Below are 24,160 nucleotides of genomic sequence, written 5' to 3'. Positions count from 1 at the left end.
CTGCTATTACAAAATCAACATGGCGTTACTCCCAACTTGAAACAAGTCTGTCTCATCTCAAGTTGAGAGTAACGCCATGTTGGATTTTGTAGTGGCAGACTCAAATCAGTGCGTTTACGGGGTTGTGTCGCCAGCGTAGAGACAAATCGCCCTTCCTGAAAACGTTTTAAACGAAAACGTTTTTAAAACGTTTATATGGAAAACACATCAAAAATATATTTAAATCGCCAAAGTGTTAATTTTGTGTGGTAGAATGAATGATTCTCTTGTCATCATCCGCAGAAAGCGCAACCTTGTTTTACTTCTTCGTTGTAAATCTTGTGAGCATGGCTCGGAATAACGTTCATTGTTCTCATTAACCTGAAGATCGCCATTGCGTGAAACACATTCTGGACAATGTAATAAAATCTGTGTTTAAATCTAAAATGCTGTCACAATATCATTGTTAAATAATTTGTGGCCAACGTTTTTGCAAAATATTTTGTCAACACTTAAATAACATTATGTTAAAATGTTTTGCAGCAAGTTTTCGAAAATGTTTTTGAATATTGTTTTGTACCTATATACCCTTTATATAACCCGACATTTGAATGTTTTCTGAAAAATGTTTTGAATCCGCTGGTAGTTTGATGAATGTGGTTAACATCATTCCCAAGGTCCCCAAACTCCGTCATGATATTCAGGATTGCTATTAGGATCAGCGGGTGGATACCAAGGTGGTACCGCTGTTGCATTGTATGCCCGTAGACGTTCTATCATCCTTCTTACAATACCAGGGCGTCTGATAGCCAAGTCGTTTCTTTCCAGCGGATCTCTGGCTATGTTAAACAACCATATCTTCTTAAATCGTGGCTCTTTAGGCTTTATGGAAGTTATGTTCGACTCCAATGGTGTATACCAAGCACATAATTCGAAATTTTCATACCCTATGCATACAAAAACAAACAAACAAACAAACAATGTGATTATATTTTGTTATGTTTAGTGCCACTTCGGATATGATGCGTATGTTAGGCTGTTAAGATCAGCGTCGATGTCGTCAAAGAATCTCAAATATTTTGCCATACCCATATTGCTCTGTCATTCAAAGATCCCTTATTTCTCCATTGATCTATCACCTAAACACGTTTGTTTTCAACTTGAATGGCAACTGCCATCATTACTGATTTTATTTTATTTGTGTGTTTTTAAAACATTTGAAGCAATGCAAAGACTAAAAATTACGTTCTCACCCAACGGCACCATAATTTGTGTCATGTCAAAAGGTCCATCACTCAGTTCAGGCAAATCCCCGCATTTATTATTTCATTTACCATTGAAAGTGTCAGCTTTACACCTGCATCGAAGTACCACCCCCCTGGAATGAGGATAGGATACTACTTGTTTTTGTGTCCCGATGGATGCTTTCTCTTCGTACCAGCCTGGTGCAACTTATCAAACTTTAATAATACCTGTTTAATAGTTTAGGCTTGTGACAGAAAATCAATATGCGGTCCGTGGGAGGGGGGGGCGATAAAGAATTAATCTTTAAATCAACTCAGGAATAAATACAGCCATTAATACGTTTCGGTGCGATCTCATCCATAATAGAAAGTCACTCGAATGATCCGCATCTGGGAAATGATCGCGTAGTGAGTGCGTTACCCGTAAGTGCGTTACAGTATGTGTGCGTATAGGGCTCTCATGGCGCGATAGCTTGTGCGTGTAGGGGGATCATGACGCAACGCATCCATGGAATGCGCATTTAATGCGGATCACGCCTCTCGTGTAGAGCCACCCATTATTTAGATGTTCATACAATATAGACACGCAAGTGCACAAGCAGTCGTCTTGGAGCCATTGAACTAATTCAGAATTTCAGCCACCAATCCACCACACGAGTACTGTAGTAACGCTTCAAGTAAAACATGGGCAAAATGATGTGTTAATCTTGATACTGACCGTGGCGAAAGCCACATAGGTTTCCAAGTAACAATTTCCAATCACCCATCCGTAGAGCTGCTCTTCCTGTAAGGTCGGGTTCAAGTAATGAAATAGGATCAATGCTGTGAAGAAGCTGCTTCCTTGGAGAGGTCCAGTTGGAGCTGTATCAAATAAATTTATTATTATAATCTAACGTCATCTACGAAATTAAACATTGAGACTCTGAACCATTTACGTGACAATTCGAATTTGCAAAGCATTGGATCACCTACGAGTAAAATGGAAACAATGCTGGAAACAACCAACTTTACTCAAATAAATCTATTATGCCAATAATATGATTATTAAGAAATGAAGGGTAATGCAGTACCCTTTACAGGCACATATTGTATCCGAGGCAGTAAAAACATAATCCTTTGCTTAAACTAAATTATTTTAAACTGTTGCGATTTGGTAGTTCACAGCATCTTGCGAATGGTAGTGAGCTTTGGCAAAATGCATTGATCATTTCATAGCGAGTATGTAGAAGAATTCAAATATCATAGATATACTTTTGTAGATCCTATAGTTCTTGAGTTATGTTGTAAAGAGGGCTGAAATAACAACACTTTTGTAAAACGTACATAACTCATTTACAACAATAAATGAAGCAAGTTTTCAAAGTATATGATTTGTAGAATGAACGCTTACAAAACAGCAAAGTGTTATTTTTCAATATATTGATTTGGATAATGAAAATCGATTTGTTTTTTGCTTTTACCAACAATACCTAGTCTACCCTTCACTCAACATAGCTTCCTTACATAATTGCCTTCCAAACATCGATACCATCTATTGGTTTCGTCATGCTGATGTCTCCTCCAGCTAACCCCGAGAGAATTGTTGGGAACCAATCAGTGACGTGGATCCACGCATGGCTAGTGGTACCTTTGATTTGATCAGGTAATAACGGACTATGAATAAATCCAACTCCACGGACACCTCCTTCATAAAGAGTGTTTTTGGATCCTCTGAAAGGCCAATTGTTTCCAGAATATTGAACAGATCCACCATTATCTGAAAGATGGTAAAATTACTGTAATTCAAGCATAGCATATGTTCGTTGATATTTTAAACACACCCATACCCCATATACTAAACTCGACTGATGTTGTCGTTGTTGTGGAAACATTCTTGGACTCCTCAATAAAGGATGGAACTGACTGCATTACCAGCCCTGGCTACTCAATAAGCTGCCGCAGGATAGACCGAATACAACAGGAGGGGGAGCGATTGCTGTCTACTGAGTACAAAGCTGAATTAATAAGACCTATCACCAAATGGAGTGTTTCCAGCCAGTGGATGTGTGATCCCGGTCCATAAAGGGTATACAAAGAATTGGTTACATGTCAATGACCATTAACTTCAGGGATAGACCCTTTGTGCGCCTTTCTATCATGCAGTATCTTTAACCGCAGACATGTGCCCGTGTCATGTGCCAATATTGCGTTAACGTTAAAGGTTAATATATTTCTTTGACATTGAGTAAACTTTGTGCTTCTATGGCCAGAGGATGATTTAAGGAAGCCCCATCATGCACTGCAAACGTGTTATCACCAGAGTTTCAACTGCCACTTTACTTTTCAAATCCCATTGAACTCTGTGCAAAAGATGTTGTTTAAGAATTGTGCGTGTGTCATTATTAGTTGGTCGATTTCAGATCTAAAGTGATGTATGCATGAAGGATAATTCACACCTTCTGTAGGTAACATAAAATGTGAAATCGACCAGCATTGTGAATGCGTTTTTATTGTAAATATATCAGTCCAAATTCAAATTTAACCATGGCCGTCAATGCTATGTGCGAGCAGTCGTGTCATGTTCACTCACACAGCTGTGCTAACCGCAAGTCAACACAGTGGCGTGGTGGGAAGTGCTTAAATCATCCTCTGTTCTATGGCCGAGCGGTCTAAGGCGTTGTGGTTTCTTAGTTGCTGTTCTGAGCGTCGCTTGTTCGAAACCGTGCGTCTGTCACTTTTCTTATGCTGCTTAATTTTTCCAGCGTAGGACCTAGAAAAACTAAGTTATAATTTCTTTTTGTATTATTTATTTATTTATTTATTTATTTATTTATTTATTTATTTATTTATTTATTTATTTATTTATTTATTTATTTATTTTATTTATTTAATGACGTTTTGGGGCTCGAGAGAATGGGCCCATTTATTTATTTATTTATTTATTTATTTATTTATTTATTTATTTATTTATTTATTTATTTTATTTATTTTTCGATTGATTATTTGATGATTGAGTGAGCAGATTTATCGATTGCTACTTTAGTTGTGGGACTTCTATTGATTTTGAATGACATCGTACATTAGTATTGATTTTTTCCGTTAAGCATTATCAAGAATTAATATCACAGGTTTTAGTGCAGATAGGAAGTTGGCTTATTGATACTATCTGTTGATTCAGAACCGGGAGGTGCCGGGTTCGATTCCCACCTATGCCTATTTTTTTAAAGACTTGGAAAATTACTGCAGTCAGTTTATTTGGCGCGCGTTATTCATTTTCTGATGGCTATGCCTCTTTACAGACACCCTCCCTCTGGAATCCAAACCACGGTTCGCTCATTACACCTCCCTTAAGGCCAAAGGTGTACATTTTTGTAGTTTATCATGATTCAAGAACCCCTGAATTTCCAATCATTGATAATTTACAATTTCAAGTTAGCTTACCAGTAGAAAAGATGATAACGGTATTATCATAAAGACCAGCTTCTTTCAGTGTATCAGTCACATTGCGTACGCCTTCATCCAAGCAGTGTACCATACCTGCCAGGGTTAGTCGTTGCTCGTCAGCTATCCGGTCTTTATAAGGCTCTTTGTAGCGTTCTGGTACTTGAATAGGATTGTGTACAGCCAGATATGATAAGTACAGGAATAATGGCTAGAAACGAAACAAATATAATGATTACTGTTTCTCTCATAAACACACGATTCTCGCCTTATCAGAAAGAATTTAGAATGGAGTAAGCACATTATCATTGACCATTCAATATCGTGTTTTGCCTAGGCGATGAATACTTCATTTAAGTTTTATATTTAAAGAGAGCCACAATACACCATTTTCGATCGTGGTCTTTAAAGTCCATCAAATAATCGTATTTTTACCTTTTTAGATTTAGCATGTCGTCTTATCACATGTTGAGCTTTTCTTGTCAATAGTTCCGTTGAGTAGTGACCGATGCCATCCCATACTGGATTCAAACTCAGTCTTGTGTCATTATGAAGGTCAAGTCCGGATCCTGTTTCATTATTAGGAAAACTCATATTTCTCATGTAAGTAAAATGATCCGCTGAGGAAGAGTAGGTACCTGTAAATAATACAAAATGTTTAATGCTTGCAGTCAACGATATATCCTTTAGTTAATTTATATTTAGCGAGCACATATCACGGCTGTTGCGGATGACTAGAAGTATAGTAATTTTTAACTAAATGTGAGCACTGATGGCGCTATTGAATTTAAATCTTGTTTGTATATAAGGGGTAGACGATTGTTTACTGGCATAAATAATGAGAAAAATCAGTCACAATGAAGGAAATTTTCATCATGAAATGAAAGGAATAATATTATTTGGATAAATTAAACTTATCTGAATTGAAATGGAGCAGGTCACCTCCTTTGTTTGGCAAAACTTGGTGGCAGTTCCGAATTTTGGAGCAAAGCAAGGATAGAAGAAGAGAGGAAGGTATGGTAAGTTTGAGGAGGTGAGAGGGACAACGAGGAGAGGTAGAAGAGGGCATTATCGTTATTCATTTTTTAACGAATTAGTTAATAGTAGTAGAACTGTACCCAGCAAACACAAAACGTTTAGAAAACGTTTTCTCTAAGTTCTAGTTTGGTCTTTTACGTCTTCGTCTTCCAAAACGTTTTAAAAACGTTTTAAAAACGTTTTGACTTTGTTAAAATAATGTTCGTTTTACCATGACGTTCAGAAAACGTTTTTAAAACGTGACAAAATATTTCGATTTTGTACGTTATTTTGCCACGTTCATAATACGTTATTTCCAGAACGTTTTCCGAACGTTTTGTATAACCTCAATTAAATGTCTTTCTAAAGCGTTTAATTATTATTTCATATTATCAAAATGTTTTAACACGTACTCTGGTTTAAGGCACTGTATAGGCGTAAATCCTAGGGGACAGGGGAGACACGTCCCCATACACTTTGGGATATCAAATGTCACCCCACCCCGTTTTCGGCAAACACTTCCCTGCATGGTCTATAGTATATTTACTCTAAAAATACAGGCAAAAGGCCTATTCGGTATTATACCTAATTGATTTTTGGATGAAATAGTTTAGAATTGAAAAGTTTTCTGGCGCTCCACCAGGTAAAAGCAATTTGTGTATGTCTTACCCCGGATATCTGGTACGTCAGCAATTAACAGAAAGGAAAAAGAGGGGCTATCATGTCAGGAGACTGAGGAAAAGGACGGAAAGGATTGAAGAAAGTAAAAAAAGACAAGATACACATGACAAAGCCGACTTAATATTAATTAAATCAACAGGGATTAAATAATTCCTTGAATTCTTATGACAATCACCCCCCCCCCCGACAACTCAAAGAAAAAAAGTGAAAGAAAAATTCCTTGTTCTTTATAGATTGCCCTAAACGCATTGATTTGGTATAAAATAGTGTAAAATTGCATATTTTTGCGCACTTCGTGGAAATGAACCCAAATGTGTATCAACTTTCACTTCAAAATATGAAACTAAAATGTTCGCCTGCTGTGCGCGCATAAATCCCAGCAATTGTGAAGCCAATGATGTATGTATATTGTTGATGAATACAAGTTTAACTGTTTAATTCTTTATATATGTGCATCAATCAGGAAACATGCACCTAATTTGGCAAGTGTTTCACGCGGTCCGTTTTATTACAACAATCTCTTCATCACAGCACGGTTCAATTATATGCATTCGACAACATCACTTCTCGGACGTTGATCTCAATTTGTAGAGTTAAGCTTTTGCACCCAACATTTTAAAGTCAGCCTAAGCCTAGCATAAGCTGCTGGTTAATGAGGAACTGTGTCTTAGAGATTGTGATGTATGACCCGGGTGTTTGACTTGCTTGAGATCTTTAAGTGTGACCTATATGGTTTTGTGAATCGTCTGGCAACCCAAAATTCAAACCTGGAATGTGAAAAATTATACGTTTTCACATGTACATGATCGTTTATGCTGGCATGCTGTTCTAAGGAATATATACATCAAGTTGCTCATCAAAAGGAATTATTTGCATCTGTTTCGTTCAGTTCTACCAAACAAAGGTAAGATTGTATTTTATTGTTACTATATTTGCATTAAACATGATAAAGCGTGTATGTTTTTAGTCAATTTAATCAGTGAAGTACAATGAGTAATTACATACATGACATATGGCATCCACAATGACGGTTGATGTAATTTGAATTCGAGGAAAGTCTTTAAATGCTGAGGAGTTAAACTTAATAAGATGTTTTTAATAGGATATTGTGTTTCTAATTATTTACCATTCTTGACTTAAAAGTATGTTGTAAGATTTGATGATATTCATGGTTTAATTCCGTATTCCGTACTACTAAATAAAATACTAAGTATGTTCGTGATGCATTCGTATAGCTGGCCTATTCGTCGTGATTGAGCGCTTTATAATTGCAACCTCAAAATTGAAAAAGATCGGCGATGTTGTCAGAATTGAAAGGCCGTGCCTACAATTAATTATTTGATTGAAATTCAAGGTGGTTTATTGACTTGAGTTTTGTCATGTTTGTCAAATTATTATACCTATTTCATAAGTCTGATCTATCTGACATAATGTGTTAGATGAGTATTAGATTAGCATGACACTCATCGACACTCGATCATCAGATCGTCGGACAACTTAGTATACCCGATTTAATTACAAGTAATATTATTATTCTCAGCTATATCATATATATTTACACAGACAAATTCCTGAAAGTAGTAAGAGAAGTCATCAAGTATAAAAATAGAACACGTGAGAAGTAACATTAATAATTACAAGTGCAAAAAAGAGTGGCCGTTGTTGCCCAATATGTAAGCAACATGTGATTAAGGGAGTATTTAGCGCCCAAAACTTCACAATTTGAATAATTGCTTTAAAGTCAACCAGAAGGGTTTACTGGAAATCCATTGAAATGATTATCGTATTGCCGGTAATTGCACCCAGAGGTGTATTTTGTGCACCCAGAACTTCACCTGTACCACCTCAGTCTTGACCTATGTTCTGGGTTAGTCACAAACTCCAAGTCCATGGTTAAAGACAACAGATGGTATGACCTCATAAATCATATATTACCCAGAGAAGTTCAAGTACGCTAATTTTAGCCCTAAACAATGGAATGTTGCAATATTTATGAAATGATTGCAAATGAATAATGATGTATATTGATTGCTTGGAAGTGGACCACATCTGTTTTTATTTTTAGTTTAAAATTAGGTTTGTGTTGCCTGAAAGCACTGAATTAAAATGGGACGTCTGAATTGCGCTTCTGTCTGAAAAAAATCAAAGAGGTCGATGACCAGGACGATTCTGTAGGCCTATGTATGCATGCATATGAGTTCAAAATGATTAAAAACAACTAGTAGAATTTTTTAGCTGTAAATTAAGACCAAAATCAAGTTCATGTAGCCCCTGTAGTCATTAATTTATTCAAGTTACACATGCGAAACGCCCTGTTCCCATAGACTTTATATGTGCTCCTCTTCCCTATCCTTCCCTCACAACTTTCGATCAACCACACATCTCCAGTAGTTGAAAAGCTACTAGTATATTGTTCATATTTACAGGGTTGTTAGTGGTGTTTTAGCTTTCAAATGTGACCAAAACAAAATATGACATTTTATCAAATATGATCACAATTTAAAATACATAACCCCACCACCCTGTTTGGGTGGCGACTGGGAAAACGAATGGCCATTAGTATTAGATTAAAATAGGTGGGAGAGAGGGGGATGGCAGGACGTCAAGGTGTAAACCGATGGCTCACAGGGAGAGAGAGAAGGTGTATCACCCTTAAAATAGAAATCCATGAGTATTCATCAGAGAAAGTTCCACGTATGGAACTTGAAAAAACTAAGAGCAAAACGTATCCGTTTGCGGTTTGACACTTGAAGAGAAGATAGGAAACATTTAGATTTTGTATGTGTTGTTGTTCTTCTTAAGCGATGAAATTCGACACAGATGACAGACACACAGACACATGTCTATCTTCATGACTTTGCTACATTGCCTTTAGTTATGGTAAAAATGAAGTTTTGTTTTAATTTTAAAGTATTCAAAAGCAACATTCTGCATGTTTTGTGGGACCTGAGAGCACATCATACACCAAATTGCATTCTGATTTTAAATACGAGGAATTTCCCTAGCCTATATCAAATAATTTTATTAAAAGATGTGTTTTGATATTTAACAGTCCTCGAAGTAAATCTAATGATATGTAGGCCCTACTTACCAATGCTTAAAGTATATAGCTGGGAGGTAAAACCGTCCATCAAATTTGGACATTTCGTATTGAAGACAGATTATTTCCTCCAAAAGAAAAGACTTTTTTTCAAATGATGGACGACTTTTCCTCCCATCAGCTACATACACTTCAAGTATTATCATTAAATTTATAAAACTTACTTCGAGGACTGTTAAATTTTTAATAATTTGTCATAAAATGTGTATTATATCGAAATTTCAACAACAACAAAACAAAATCAAAATTATTTGATATCATAGAAGGCCATTCCTCGTATTCATATTGCAATTTGATGTCCCACAAAAATACTGTGCAAATGTTGTCCCGATCTCTTAATGTAATTTATATTATTATTATGAGAATGACTGCCATGTTTTGGAAATTATTGGAGATTTTTTACACGCACATGCCCATAAATTAAATATGACCACTATAATAATTAGTAAATCTATTTTTTGTTGTTGGATGAAACCGGCCACGGAATACCGATATCGAAGAAACCTCTTAACCAGGTTAACATGATTCACTTATCAAATCAGCATGATTAAATCTAAAAAATGTGTAATATTTCGCGCACTTGGCCCATCTTGTTATGTAGGCCTACACGGCTATATTCTAGGTGTATGTTTATGAAATCATTTATTATGCTTTTGTTGTTATTACGTCGTACAGATGGGAGAGTACGCGGTGGTTATTTTCGTGGACGAATCTACCGTTGATGTGATATCTTCATCGTGGATTGAAGGAGGAGGAAGACATGAAGAAGGAGAGGCAAGTTAATTATAACAATAATTTGCGATAATACGGATTTATAATTTCAGCGACATTTTCAATGCGGATTCTTCAAACCGGTCAAATATCGTTGAGCTGATAACGACAAAGAGAAAGGAAACAGATAAAATATAGTGCCGTAGACCCTTGTACAAATTTCTCTAATTTTTTTTCTTATTATTTTTTATTATATACAGGAGAATTATTGCTACTGGCCAACCCACAACCCAGCTTACAAGGCAAGAAAGCACGACATTCCTGATGAGGAGCGGTGGGGCAGATGCAAGATCAGGGTGATTAAACTGACCAGTAAGTTAAACATCGATAGATCGTGAAAGAATCTCTACTTTTTAATATGATATACCACTTGTATTATTAAATTAAATTAAATTAAATTATTAAATTGGTATTATTTTCCGACGTCTTATATATAGCAAGCATGTCTTTCTGCCGTAGACAAATTAATCGTAAGTCCGAAGTTCAAAAAGGTCTTAAATCTAACCTGAAACCTGAAATCAGAACAAATTGCACTATATTTTGCTCAACATTATTTGTTCAATACTTTTACGCCTTTTAGGCCTTAATATTATACATATATGAAAAAAAAAGTACGAGTGGTCCTATTGTCCTATGCTGTCTTGTATGTGATGATCTTTTTTCATACACAGAAGATTATATGAAAGCAAAGAATTGTGCGAGGAAGGCGGAGGAAACTTCAAATCTGGAAACAGACGATGAAGGCACGATGCAACGAAAAAACGCCGTCCTGCCAAACTTGATTCAGGCAGTGATGCTGGCGCTGATGGTGAGGAAACTGATCATAGTGAAGACATTTAAAGCAAATCTAATAGTAACGAATCATAAATTTGTATATTTGGAAAGGGTCAGCTAGGGCTGTTTCTTTGAAAATTATGGCATGGGCCAGGCCGGGGCCCAGACTCTTATTATAACATATTTGTAACGTGAATGCTTCTTATAACATGTTTGCAATTTCCAGATCATTGAAGAAGGAAAAGCTAACCGCACGGTATATCCGAGTATCTGATATAATCACCATTGTAAATATGTTCATGTTTTTTTATATATAGATAGTGACTCCGAGCCAGATACCACCAAGCAAAAACTACGTCGTAGTCCAAGAAAACAGTCCATGCAGAAAGTGAGCCTACCCAAACCCCCTCAAGTACATGTAGGTCTACCACGATCCAGGGATCCAACTCCATCCCCCAAACCAGTCTCCAAATCCTCCAACCTGCCAACAACTCCTCGTCACCACGATCCTCAGCTGGCTTCAACAAGCACTATGAGATCAACACCAACCACTCCAGGTTTTCGGAGAGTGACTACTTCAGAGTGTAAGTCTATTTTACATTTATTTTAAGTTTTCTCCATCAAAATAACCCCTCCCTCATTGCTTTTTTGAGCTACTCATATTGCTTCAATGAGCTAGCCATTAAAAGTGAAAATAATAGCATGATAACAGGCCTCACGAAGTAGATTTGATCGATACTTCTGTAAAAAACAGAACATAATTATTATATAGTGTTATATACACAATTCTCATTATTCTTCCTCTTCGTAGTTTTCCTCCTCTTCTAGCTATATAGGGGCATATATTAATTTTAATTAATTTAATGTTAATATTTTTATGTTAATATTGTTATATTTTGTTGCATTATATTTTTGCAGCTAGTTTCCAAGTCAGTGTGCTTCTGAAACTACAGAAACTTGAGGAAGCACAGGACGAACAACTTACATTGTTGCGCACCCTTATTAACAGGCAGCCAGAGAGAGGTGAGGCACACGAGGCAGAGGAAGATCCTCTTGAAAAACCGTTGCAAACGGTAGAGGAGTTTAAGGATGTTTCCGAAAGACTTGAGACACAACTATTCCGGAAGAAAATGGTAAGTTCGTTGTGAAAAAAGTATATAGGTGTCGTTCAGGCCAATACTTTTCACGTTATAAATATGTATAATATTCAGGAAATGAATGTTATGCTATTTTCCATATAATGTAAATTTATTATCTTTCCCTATATTTATATAGAGTATTATTAATTGCAAGTGGAAGTTAGCCTGCTGTACTTAAATATTGCTTTAGAAGTATGAAAGTGCACAATCTAACATGTATCCGCCATTTGTCGCGGATGAACAGGCCAATATTGCTGCAAGTAACACAAAATAGAGCTACATACATAAATTTTACATTATATTTCCAAAATGAGACAATAATTATAATCATGATCATTTATAAATAGGCCATAATTCAAAATATGTTTGACATATTGCACTTGCAATGAAAATCACAGTAACTTTATTCAGTTGTGTGCCAAAGTATCACAAGATACTGAACCATCAACAACGGCAACATCATAAACGATATTGACTTCCAAATTCCATGCGATAATGCATTAAAAATATTTAGCTTTGATTCACATGTCTTTATTCCAGATACGACACCTCAGTCTTGTTGGAGGACATGATCTCAACGAAACCATCAGGAGGGTGATGAGGAAGCTGGGAACGAACAATTTGTGGTCCTCCTACAGTGTATTAGGGAGAAAGGGCAAGCTGAGCATTAAAGATAGCCCTTTCTACAAAGTTATCGTCAGTAAGTTTCATAAGCCCAAGATATAATATATGATTAACATAATATGTCAAATCATGTAGGCCTTCCCTTTTATTTCACAGTATGTTTCCAAACATTGGGTGAGAAAACAGATCCATAAGCTTCCATAGAGCTAAGATCGGCTAAGCCTAAAACAGAATGCATATAATTTGTCATGCTGTCTGAACCAATCATAGTGGGTGTAAAATTAAAATATGGATATTTAAATCGGACCCCTAAATCGGACGTCTGTTTCCAATTAGTTTTTGTTATTTTAGATTATATTGTATACTTTATTCATAAACTTATCAAATAAAAAATATTTCCCTAAGACCACAGACCGCACGTATGGTAACACGTCGACATGTAGGCTTTTGGGAAATCCTAATATTGAGATACAGACCGTTTATTTTGATAAAGGAGTTTAATTTAATACTGAACTCATATCATTTCCACCTTTCTATAGAAGCTTGCATGAAGAATCATCCTCAAGCTAAGGAGGTTGGGATAGAGAAGGGACTTGGAGATTATCTGAAAAGAACACCAAATCTTCCAGGTGGAAGAAAGTATAAAGTAAGTTCAAATATCATTGCTGAAATGCCAAATTCATTTATTTAATTCATGTAGGCCTAAAACAATGTCTAGGGGTTATAATATAAGCACTCATTCTAGACACCACCTTGTCCTCTATTTGTAAACACGTTTAAATGCTAAACATGTTTATGAATTAAATATGTCTTGTGTTTAGATATTAAACATATGATGTTTTGAAATTTGACATTGGTGTTTAGGTTTTAAACGTATTTACAAATTGAAAAAAAAAAAAAGTGTTCAATCTCTAGACACTGTTTTTGCAGTGTATTACTATATGTTTCTGTATCTGAATATCAAAAAGTGCATAAATATTGTTCGTTGAATGTAAAATGAAAAAATATCGCATATCGCACAGCTCATTTTCTTAAAATAATGTTTAAAAAAATAATAAAGCATAGCACAAAGCTATTTTACCAAATGTATCTGAGACATACTTTTTTGGCCTTACATTTCACATACCTACGTGATGTTTCTTTCTCTATGGGGCATTTTTGTTTATTTTCACTTCTCTTAGGTTTTAGGGCACCATGCCCCCTCCCCCACACACGCATTATGATTTCGTTATGGTTTATACAGAACTTGAAAATTACTCAGAATTAATGATACTGATAATATAAATAAGTTGTCTGGATATCTAAGGGTGACCATAACCTGATAGAATTTTTTTATTCATAGAATTTCTTATGCCTATTTATATATATTTTGTCAGGGCTGCTATTTTAGTGAGCTGATATATTTAAGGGGAATCGGGTTTCAGTTCAATTTTAAAAATGATGTTTCCCAAAATGATGATCATGCTTATAAATAGATTGTTTTCCATTTTATCATCTATAGAAAGCTGGGAATGTGGATGTAGCGGTACCTGTAGGGGAATTGGAGGATGATGAGCGCGGCGAAAATGAACGTGTCCCCAACAGGAAGAGGAAGAACAAGACTAGGGGACACATTGAAACTGAAGACCACAGACACTGTACTGGTAAACATGCTAGTTTTATACAACATTGTCGGACAAGGTGCTCACTGTCTATTGAAGTATATATATTCCATAAATATAAGGTTTAAGTTTAAAATAACTGTGATTATATATCAGACTTTTATTTTAAAACATTTCTCATGTCTTAAGCATGTTAAGATGTTTTTGTTTCTGTACTTATAGCTTTTAACTTTTCCTATCCGATATACGCTGGCGAAGTGACGTCCTAATCGGATTAACTACCATAGCAATAGATTAATACAATTTTTGAATAGATCGCTCTGCACTAGGCCTACAGCAGGTTGCACTCATCACCTGTCTTCAATCATATAATAGATTGAATACAATACCGCTCTTTTTAACAGACTAATCTTACAGGTGCAAGTGATTAGCATTTCTTTGACATATATGGTTCAATGCATCGGTACCGCATGGACGTTGTAGGCCTACTACTGGGGATACAGTCAACATTTTATTCATCTATTGCTATGGTAGTTAATTCGATTAACTACGTCACTTCACTAGTGTACATGTATAATCACACTAGTATTCGCTGAGTGCGTTTCCACAATCGTTGATTATTGTTTTTGAAGTATGGCGGGCACAAAAGAGGGAGTACTTTGATTTGGGTAATCTTTTGTATGCTGAAAGAAAGCATACACAAGATTAGGCCACCCAAATAAAAGTACACCATCTCCATTTGTGCCCGTCATACTTCAAAAAGCCTTATTGTTGCAGCGTCGAGGTCCGTTCAAACTACGCCGCAATGCAGTGCGATGCGGTACCGATATATCGATTACTTTTTGCCTCAACTCAACGCTACTCGTCGCATTTCCAAGTTAAAATATATTGAACTTCATTGCAATATCGTAAGTATTCTGGAGTGCGGCACCGCACCGCAATTGCGGCGTAATATGAACGGCCCTTTGGTCAAAGTTGCATTAAAGGCCATATGCTTGCGACTTGACGCTCGAGGGCATGCTATAATCTGAGCCCGAATTAAAAAGACTAATTTGCGTCTGACATCCTGCCAACCAGACCGAAAATGTCGTACCGGTACTCGGACTTTTAAATTCTGCCTCAGATTATAGCGACTTATCGATTATAGTAACTACCGTGATTTTAATTTGCTGTATAAAACTTTTGACGAGAGCATACTTCCGCGATGTTCACAATGCGCCTCCGATCCGAAGCGTAGGCCTACTATGTGTGTTTTACACGCCGTATGTGTTGTTATTTCTGTCGCCATACTCGCAAGTTGCGCCTTGTCAACATCGCGCAAGTACGCTCTTGTCAACGGTTTACAGTTAATCGCTCTGCCCATCAGCAACGGAAGTGATGATATTATTTGTATGTTGCGTAAACAATGTAAATTAGTGGTTTTTACGTAGTATTTGGGGACACTAGTAAAGAGGTAATAATTCAATTTGAGGAGTTTTCACACAACACTTCAATTGAACTTTATTTTATCTTTGAGACTAGACTGTGCGTATTCAAATTATTTGATGTGTTTAATGACATTAAGGGATCTGGAATGAGCGTTTCGACAGTATTTTTTTGGGGAATGAGAGCACATCAGACATATCGAATTGCATTCTGAATACGAAGAATGTCTTTCTGATATCAAATAATTTTCATTTTTTTAAATTAACAGTATAATACAAATTTTATGACAAATTATTAAAATTTGATATTTTTCACATTTTTGATATCAACAGTCCTCGAAGTAAATGTTATAAATCTAATGATATATTCTTAAAGTGTATGTAGCTGGGAGGAAAAGCCGACGATCAATTGAATATTTTGACTTTCCATATTGAAGATATGGAATTTTTCCCAAAAAGACCTATTTTTTTGTGTGTTTTGGGAGAAAAAATCCATATCTCCAATACGAAAGGTCAAAATTGTCTAAATTGATCGTCGGCTTTTTATCCTAAATAAATACACTTTAAGTATAAAACATAAAATTTATAAAGTTAACTGCAAGTACTGTTAATTTCAAAAATTTCAATTTTTAATCATTTCACATAAAATGTGTATTACATTGCGAATTTAAAAAAAAAATCAAAATTATTTGATATCAGAAGGACATTCTTCGTATTCAGAATGCAATTCGATATGTCTGATGTGCTCTCATATGTCCCACAATAAATTTTGTCCAAACGTTCATACCCCATCCCTTAAAGGAACAACCAAAAAAGATCGACGTTTTTGGGAGTGGGTTTCTAATCTCAATGACGTTTGTAAAAATATTTCTTTTAAGAAGATAATTTTCAACATTTGTGGATTTACGTTTCTGGCAGGGAGGGAGATGATGGCCGAAAACGAAAGTAGTTTCGTTTATAGGAATAATTTGCTCGTTAATGCTTTGGGTACCGGTAGTTCCTAGCACTCTGTACTCTGATACCTGTATGATGATTTTCCACTGCGCTCGCTGCTCGCTCCGCTCGCTGTTCGAGAGGCGTCGCGGTTTGAGAACGGGGCTGGTTCCATAAGGGAAATGCAGACTTACCACCTTTATAGGCCTACATTTAATCAATTTAGGTAATGAGCCGTGAAAAGGCTCATGAACTGTACATTTGCCAATATTATGCCTAAAATAAATGCATAAATGTTCATGGTACTTTTATTTCACAGAATTCTGCCTTAAAACTTGGTCAATCAAAATACGTGTTGTTAATTCCGTCGCCATATATTCGTTGTGAGTTGTGACTTGTCAACATCGCGCAAATACGTTCTTGTCATAGTGTCAAACCGGACCACGTTACTTTGCATAAATGCTAATTAAATTAGAGAGCGGCTAGACATTATAACTCATTACGAACACAGTAGGCCTATGGCAAAATTCTACAAAATTAAAGTAAACCATGAACAATAATTATGACTTAATTTTAGCAAAGTGTTGGCAAAAGTTACGAGCACTTTCAAGTCTAGTCATCATCAACTCACTAAGAAATAATTGTCATCTCAGGAGAACCCGACCTCTTAGATCTTGAACCTCTTGGGGGCCATTTTCGATGGTCTTGGAACCATATTTGGTTCTTTAGAAAACGTCTAAGGGTTCTCCTGAGAAGACAACTTTAGAATCTTTTTAGAACCTTTATTTCTTAGAGTGTTAACTGCGCTTTGTACGTGAGAGTAATCAATTAAGTTTGTCGAATTTAACTGAAGACCGAATTGAAAACATTAGTTTGCGTCTGACGTCAGGGCAAAGGCGCGGTGTGATTGGTTGCTGACCTGCGCAGAACGGCATTTTTGGTCTGGTTGACAGGACATTATACGCAAACTAGTCTTTTGAATATTATTCTGTCTTCAATTATAAATAGTAACTTATATATATTTGAGGGTTTTCATGTATATAAATCATGTTTTAAAACTTTTTATCCTATAAATGTACAATAATCGGGTTTCATGAGTATTCCATCCATGCATATGTATTAAACAATAATTATTATAAATCGAGTAATAGAGTGTATATAAACAGTCATCAATGGTCATGACAATAGTTGACTCGATACATGGTAACACAAGTTCCACATGTTCCATGGGGTGATTTTGCATAGCATGTTTGTATAAAATTAATTTATGTTTCAGCAGTATTTTCAACGAAAATGAATGAAGAATAATATTCATACACAGGAATAAAGTTTAATGAATCACACATCAAATCAACATTAATTGTCTTGTGTGATTTATTATGTGTCGTATAAGTCGTAAGTATCACTAATTTGCCAAACTAATTTGTTTCATGAATTTTGTATTGGCCTAATTTGATAATATTTGATATTTGTTTTGGACTTTTAACTAATAAAACATAGCACGTTTTCTAAACGTCACTAAAACGTCAAGAAAACGTTCTAAAAACGTAGTAGAAACGTAACATACGATTTCTGGTGGTGAGGAATGCATCCTCCAATACGTTTTTACGTTGCTATAACGTTTTCAGGACGTTTTGGACGTTTCTGCAACGTTCTTAGTACGTTAGTTGCGTGCTAGAACGTCCAATTCGATTTCTCTAGGTCCTGGATACGTCTTGGGTAACGGAAAGATAGGCCTTAAAAACGTCTTTTACGTTGTGAAAACGTTTTTAGAACGTCTTTAATAACGTTTTTAAAACGTCAAAACCCTCCACAAAATTACGTTTTAAAAACGTTTTATCAAAACGTCTAGAAAACGTCAACGGTACGTTCTCACAACGTTCAGAAAACGTTTTTTGGTTAGCTGGGTAGATTAATCACTTTTGGAGTCAAACTTTAGCCCACGGTGAAATAAGCAACAGAATTGGCGTTATGTTCTCCTTGTGGGTCACTTAAACAAATTCCATAATCCCAAGATCAAATCTTATACAGGGGTCAAATTTCAAAGTTGCTCAAATTGTGGCTGGTCTTTAGGATTCAGAAAATATTATTGTTTAACTCATCAACGAAATTATGAGCAAAGAGGTCGCAGGCCAACATTGGGCTCAAAATGGGTCAAAAATTAAATTTCCTCCGTTTTCTCAAATTCTTTATTTTGTAATAGCAATTAAGAAAATGAATAGTTTGCTCTATCAAGGACATTTGGTTACCTAGGAAACACGGCAAAATAGGTCACAAGCCAAAGAGGCTAATTTCATTGTGTTACCTAGGCAACAAAACGAGTATTGCAAGCTATACCTTATTGAAATTGTTATAGCAAGTCGAACATTTTGAGACCATTTTCGTCAAAATTGCAAGACGTTTTTTGTTTTGACCCGTGGGGAGACCAACTGTTGACTATTGACCATTTTGCTTATAACTCAGGAATGATAAGTTATAAAGAGGTCAAACTATATATTTTCTGAATTCTTATTACCAGAGGAATATTTTGAATTTGGTTTAAACAAAATTGAAATTTGACCCCGTATAAACTTTGACCTTAGCATTATGGGATTCAACAACTCATACTGCAGTTACTGTCCGTTTTCCTATACACAATACACAGTGCTCTTTCCCATTGACGCGTGACCTCTACAAATAGCCTACGTTAAAAGTATGGGGATATGCCTAGTTAACGTCGCTGTGTGAAAAATAACCGGCCAATATTAAAAGTACTCTTCTAAAGTTCTAGAAAATATAGTTTTGTAACATGTCCTAAATTTTTAGCTAATTTAGATGTTTGGAAATATGCGTACTTTGGTGTTTTAGTTAATGTTATAGGTAATAGTACATTGCCTACTTAACGTCGCTGTGTGAAAAATAACCGGAAATATGCGTACTTTAGTGTTTTAGGAAGGATATGTAAACGACAGATAACACCAAAAAATATGAAGAAATTATTTCCAAACCGTGTTAAGTCTGCAAACCACCATGTTTTTCATTTTCAAGAACGCTGGTCAACAATAAGCACGTATTGTCTCATTTCGTAAACAAAGACCACACACAATTGTTCTCTAGCGTTCGCTTTATAATCGTTCACCCAACTGAAAGTATAATCCCAGCTCATTGCTCCATTGTACGTGTAAAGCAGACACATATGTTGTGTGTATTTAACCAGAGAAGATATGATTTAATCAGTTGAGCTGTTTTCAATGAGTGTTATCTTGGTTTAATAGCTTTTAATGGGGTTTAAGTCCTGCAAAGGTCGAATTGAATTCTACTGTAGACATGACTGCATCATGTGGCTAACGTTGGATATCGTATTTTGCGTAATAAGTGACCCGCAAGGATCGGAGAGCACAATACCAATTGCTTGTACCCAAAGAGCTTTTAATAGAAATAGAGTCGCAATAGATTATATAATGCTTTGTTCGTTTGATGCCGATTAGAAATTGCGACAGGCTATTCATAAAAGTGGTACGGTACCATTGTTTCGAACAAAGGGGTTCCGCCATTAAATTGGTCACTGATCCGGCATCATATTAACGCTCTACACAACAGGTGAGTATCAATAAGTGACCACAATACAGTCATGTGTAAGGGCAGTCATGTGTAAAGTGGTACCATTGTTCCCACGTATCCCAAATGTGTGCTTGTGTGGGTCTGAAGTCTATAAAGGAGGCTTTAGCTGTCGATGCAATCATCTTTACCACCCACCTGACTTTAGGCGCTTCATTTAAATAAATTGAACGCTCTTGCTGATCGATTACACATTAGAATGTATGAAGGCTGCCATTTCCACATATCTATATTACACTATAATGGTAATCGCTATGCGTACACATGTAAGTATAGGTATAGGCCTATAAAGGTTGTTTTTTAGAAATTTCCATTTAATTTTATTTTAAGAAGGAGATTGGTATAGAAATAGTGGTGTACCCAATGAGGGGAGGGGGGGTTGGGAAGGGGCAGATTCACCCCTGTGAGAAGTCTTGGGAGGGGAGGAGGGAAGAAGAGGGGAGGAGGGGATATAGAGGGCTGGAGGAAGGGAGAAATGAAAAGATATAATTAAGAATGAATAGAAATATAAGGAAAAGGATGGGAATGAGAGAGGGAGGGTGAGAGGGGACAAGGAGTGATAAAGTGTAGGCCTGGGAAAGAATAAGTACAGAGAAGGGAAAAGAAAGGAATGATGAATACATTTAATAATAAGTATTAGGCCTATATAATAACTAAACACATTACAGCACTGGGCAGCCATTCGATGATGTCAATGCCTTTGTTCGTTACGTAATTAAAACGCCCAGTCAGATGTATTTCACATCTGCCAAACACAAGTCACCCAATTTCGAAATTGACCCTGCAGAGCGTTGCTTGTACCACTCAATTGATTCGCTAATCTCATGAATCTGCACTACTATAATCAGAAGATATCATACCAAAGAATGTTTCAAATCCTCGATTGGTTGGTAAACATTCGTCTTTATAAAACCCCAAATGCCACTTGCCAACTGCGTGTGTAGAGTAACCAACGTCTTGTAATTCTTCTGCTAATGTGACCTCATCTGATGGGAGACAAGATGGCTGTCCGATGGCTGTGCTGTTGTAATCACGTGGTGTTGTAAACCATATCGTATCTGATTACAAATTGCATATAAATGTTCATTAATTTCCATTGCCTGAACAGAATTGATCTTGTCTCACCTCCTCTTTCAACCAATCGATGGAAATAACTCTACCAACATTTAACCACAAATTGCCCAGGTAAAATTTACTTCCTGTGATCTAGGAAGCAAAAAGATCATTTTATGTAACTCATTGAACCAACTGTGTCATATATTGTCTCTAGCTATAATGACAGCCTGGTGATCTGGTTACCTCATTGACAGATACTAACCTCAGGAGAGAACTTAATGTGTGGATAATTCTGTTCAGGCAGTAAGACCTAACGAAGAAACTCTTTCTACTTCATGATCTAGGCATATTGGGGAGCTGCACAGATAATTGGTGGATGTTACAATCTAAATGCAGATAGGTGTGCGCCGTTCGGCAGCAACCTAGTTGATGCGATCTGATTGTGATGATTTACCATTGCAGCGAAATTACAGCGCTTTGAGTCCTCTAAGATCTGGAGAAAGGCGCTTTATAAATCCAAAATTTATTATTATTTATTATTATTCATACAGGGTGTCCCAGAAAAAATTACCGAGTGAATAGAATTGAACATAAGTCGAGAAATAGACATTAGAATCAAACAATTTAAAATGTAGCGCATAGCCTATTTTATTGTGCATCACATACAAAATTTGATTCGGTTGACTGGTTGCGAAGAATTTAACGATTACATAATACGCGCATCAGTGCAGTTCATTCCAAGTTTGATCAACAGCCGCTTTTTTCATACTCGCTCACCGCTTCCTAAAGTTTGTGTATCTCATTAAATAGCCCACATTATCTATTTTATAATCCGACGGTATTATGTTATTCATGCTTTCACTGAAGATGAATAAAAAATTGTCCGAAAAAAACTTTGATTTCTGCAATTGGAAGCTTTTCAACTTTAGTTTCTTTAGGTTGTGCAAATATGTTATATTTTAACTTTCCAAAGAACATTTGAGCCAAGAATGATAATGATCAAGTGCTTACAGCTTTTACCGTGTGATTTGTGATACCATGCAACATTAATGTTGAAGTTTTAAAAGATTTAAACTTTGCATTACAATTTCTTGGAAATATTCCAAAAACATTAATGTGTGTGAGAAAGAATTTAAGCCAGCTGGAATTCTGTATGTAATAATTCTTTATGCAACATTTATATCAACATTAACGAAAAAAGATATTTACAAGTATACCTAACCCTTACATGCAAGCTTTCATTTTCAATATCGTGCAGATTCTCAAATTTGAACTTTGCATTACAATTTCTTGGAAATATTCCAAAAACATTAATGTGTGTGAGAAAGAATTTAAGCCAGCTGGAATTCTGTATGTAATAATTCTTTATGCAACATTTATATCAACATTAACGAAAAAAGATATTTACAAGTATACCTAACCCTTACATGCAAGCTTTCATTATCGTGCAGATACTCAAATTTGAACACAACCTAATTAAATGTTTTGCAAGAAAGATTTAAAAAGAACAAAAAGGATTTCACCGAACAAAAAATGAAGCCGATTGACAATTAACCACTAGTGCGCATTGTGTTGAATGATCTTTCTTTCAAACTTGGAATGAAGTGAATTGACGCATGCGTTATGCAATCGCTCATTTCTTCGCAATCAATCAACCGATTCCAGTAAAATTAATGTATAAAATGCAGAATAAGATGGGCTACACGCTGATTTTTAGATTTTGGGATTCTGATGTATATTTCTTGACTTACGTCCAAATTCATTCGCCCGGTAATTTTTTCTGGGACACCCTGTATGTGATTGTAATTATTTAAGATTTGAATCACAAGTGTTTAAAGTAAGATAGTAACATTTGCTGAGAAGAACGCTCTCATTTTTTTAAGTTCTTATTTTTACACACGTTGTATTGAACTAACAATACCCTACAAAAGTCAAGGTTTTATTTTCGCGAATTTGACAGTATGCTTCGACTATATTTATAAATAAGTTTTTATAACGCACGTGACCACCTCGCGCTTCCATAAGAGCTTGTAGACAGTAAGTCTCGAAGTGATCTTCTACATTGCGGGTGGTCTTCCTATACATTTGAATGCAAAGGCGGAACAACATGAGACTACTGTGTAGCAAAATTGTCTATTTTGTTAAACTTTGTGATTATATTGTAAACGTTTCCATCGTTGAATATTTTTTTCGTCCAAAACATTTGTTGTTTTTAGATAACATAATTACAAATTCGTTATCCCCCATGTGTAATAATTTTGTTATTCAATTAATACTTAAATTTATATTATTTATTTTAATATAGTTCCTATCCTTTTCTGTATAGTGGTCAATGCATGAGGATTTGGTCGCGCTTGCTGGTATTGGTATGTCATGCCCATGGGTCACGTGCGTATTTATAAAAACATATTTATACATACAGTTGACGCATACTGTTTGTGGTAAAATATGGTAGTTTAAAGGAAGATGACCTGATATATTTGGAAAATCAAATTCTTTAAAACTTATGTATAAAATGTTGCTCCTTTTAAGCATCCATGCAAAAAGATCATTATCATGTAAATGTTCATTGTAAATGCGACTAATTCTTTATGGAATTACTGACATTTAATACAGCGTAAAACTGGTAGTCTACAGTCAGTGTTTTTATTAATGATAATCATCATGATCATGTAATAAATTGATATCAATACTGTTTTTCTCATTAACATACTGGAGTTATTAGGAGTTCCAAATCGGTGTATTTCCAAAGATATCACCAAAAAACTGCTGAATTAGATGAAAACGTGGTATATCACAG

The 24,160-nt window shown here is 35.7% G+C and overlaps 2 protein-coding genes across 2 annotated transcripts; one reads left to right on the top strand and one right to left on the bottom strand.

Annotated features, from left to right (window-relative positions):
* Positions 1-218: 218 nt before the first annotated feature.
* LOC140171381 (arylsulfatase I-like) lies at positions 219-21,307 on the bottom strand. The gene is made up of 6 exons (XM_072194626.1): positions 21,165-21,307; positions 5,079-5,281; positions 4,644-4,854; positions 2,727-2,979; positions 1,942-2,084; positions 219-926 (listed from the first exon to the last, which is right to left on the bottom strand). The coding sequence occupies exons 2-6, from the start codon at positions 5,244-5,246 to the stop codon at positions 646-648; spliced, it is 1,056 nt and encodes a 351-aa protein (XP_072050727.1). The 5' UTR covers positions 5,247-5,281; positions 21,165-21,307; the 3' UTR covers positions 219-645.
* LOC140171380 (uncharacterized) lies at positions 9,182-14,840 on the top strand. Its single transcript, XM_072194624.1, has 8 exons — positions 9,182-9,221; positions 10,117-10,215; positions 10,413-10,524; positions 11,304-11,570; positions 11,905-12,119; positions 12,666-12,825; positions 13,289-13,395; positions 14,251-14,840. Exons 1-8 carry the CDS (start codon positions 9,219-9,221, stop codon positions 14,476-14,478), a joined length of 1,191 nt encoding a protein of 396 aa, XP_072050725.1. The 5' UTR covers positions 9,182-9,218; the 3' UTR covers positions 14,479-14,840.
* Positions 21,308-24,160: the final 2,853 nt, after the last annotated feature.

This window comes from Amphiura filiformis, chromosome 15 (genome assembly GCF_039555335.1).
Source record: "Amphiura filiformis chromosome 15, Afil_fr2py, whole genome shotgun sequence".
In the NCBI taxonomy this organism is placed as follows: domain Eukaryota; kingdom Metazoa; phylum Echinodermata; class Ophiuroidea; order Amphilepidida; family Amphiuridae; genus Amphiura; species Amphiura filiformis.
Note: the sequence above shows the minus strand (reverse complement) of the source record. Positions and strands in the feature narration are given on the sequence as shown.

Excerpts from the sequence above, each read along its gene's own strand:
- LOC140171381 (XM_072194626.1), bottom strand. The coding sequence starts at position 5,246 with ATGAGAAATATGAGTTTTCCTAATAATGAAACAGGATCCGGACTTGAC. Across the intron at positions 4,855-5,078 it reads GACATGCTAAATCTAAAAAG|CCATTATTCCTGTACTTATC; the intron begins GTAAAAATACGA and ends TTTCGTTTCTAG. Across the intron at positions 2,085-2,726 it reads GATGTTTGGAAGGCAATTAT|CTCCAACTGGACCTCTCCAA; the intron begins GTAAGGAAGCTA and ends TATTTGATACAG.
- LOC140171380 (XM_072194624.1), top strand. Across the intron at positions 11,571-11,904 it reads GAGAGTGACTACTTCAGAGT|CTAGTTTCCAAGTCAGTGTG; the intron begins GTAAGTCTATTT and ends ATATTTTTGCAG. Across the intron at positions 12,826-13,288 it reads TTTCTACAAAGTTATCGTCA|AAGCTTGCATGAAGAATCAT; the intron begins GTAAGTTTCATA and ends ACCTTTCTATAG.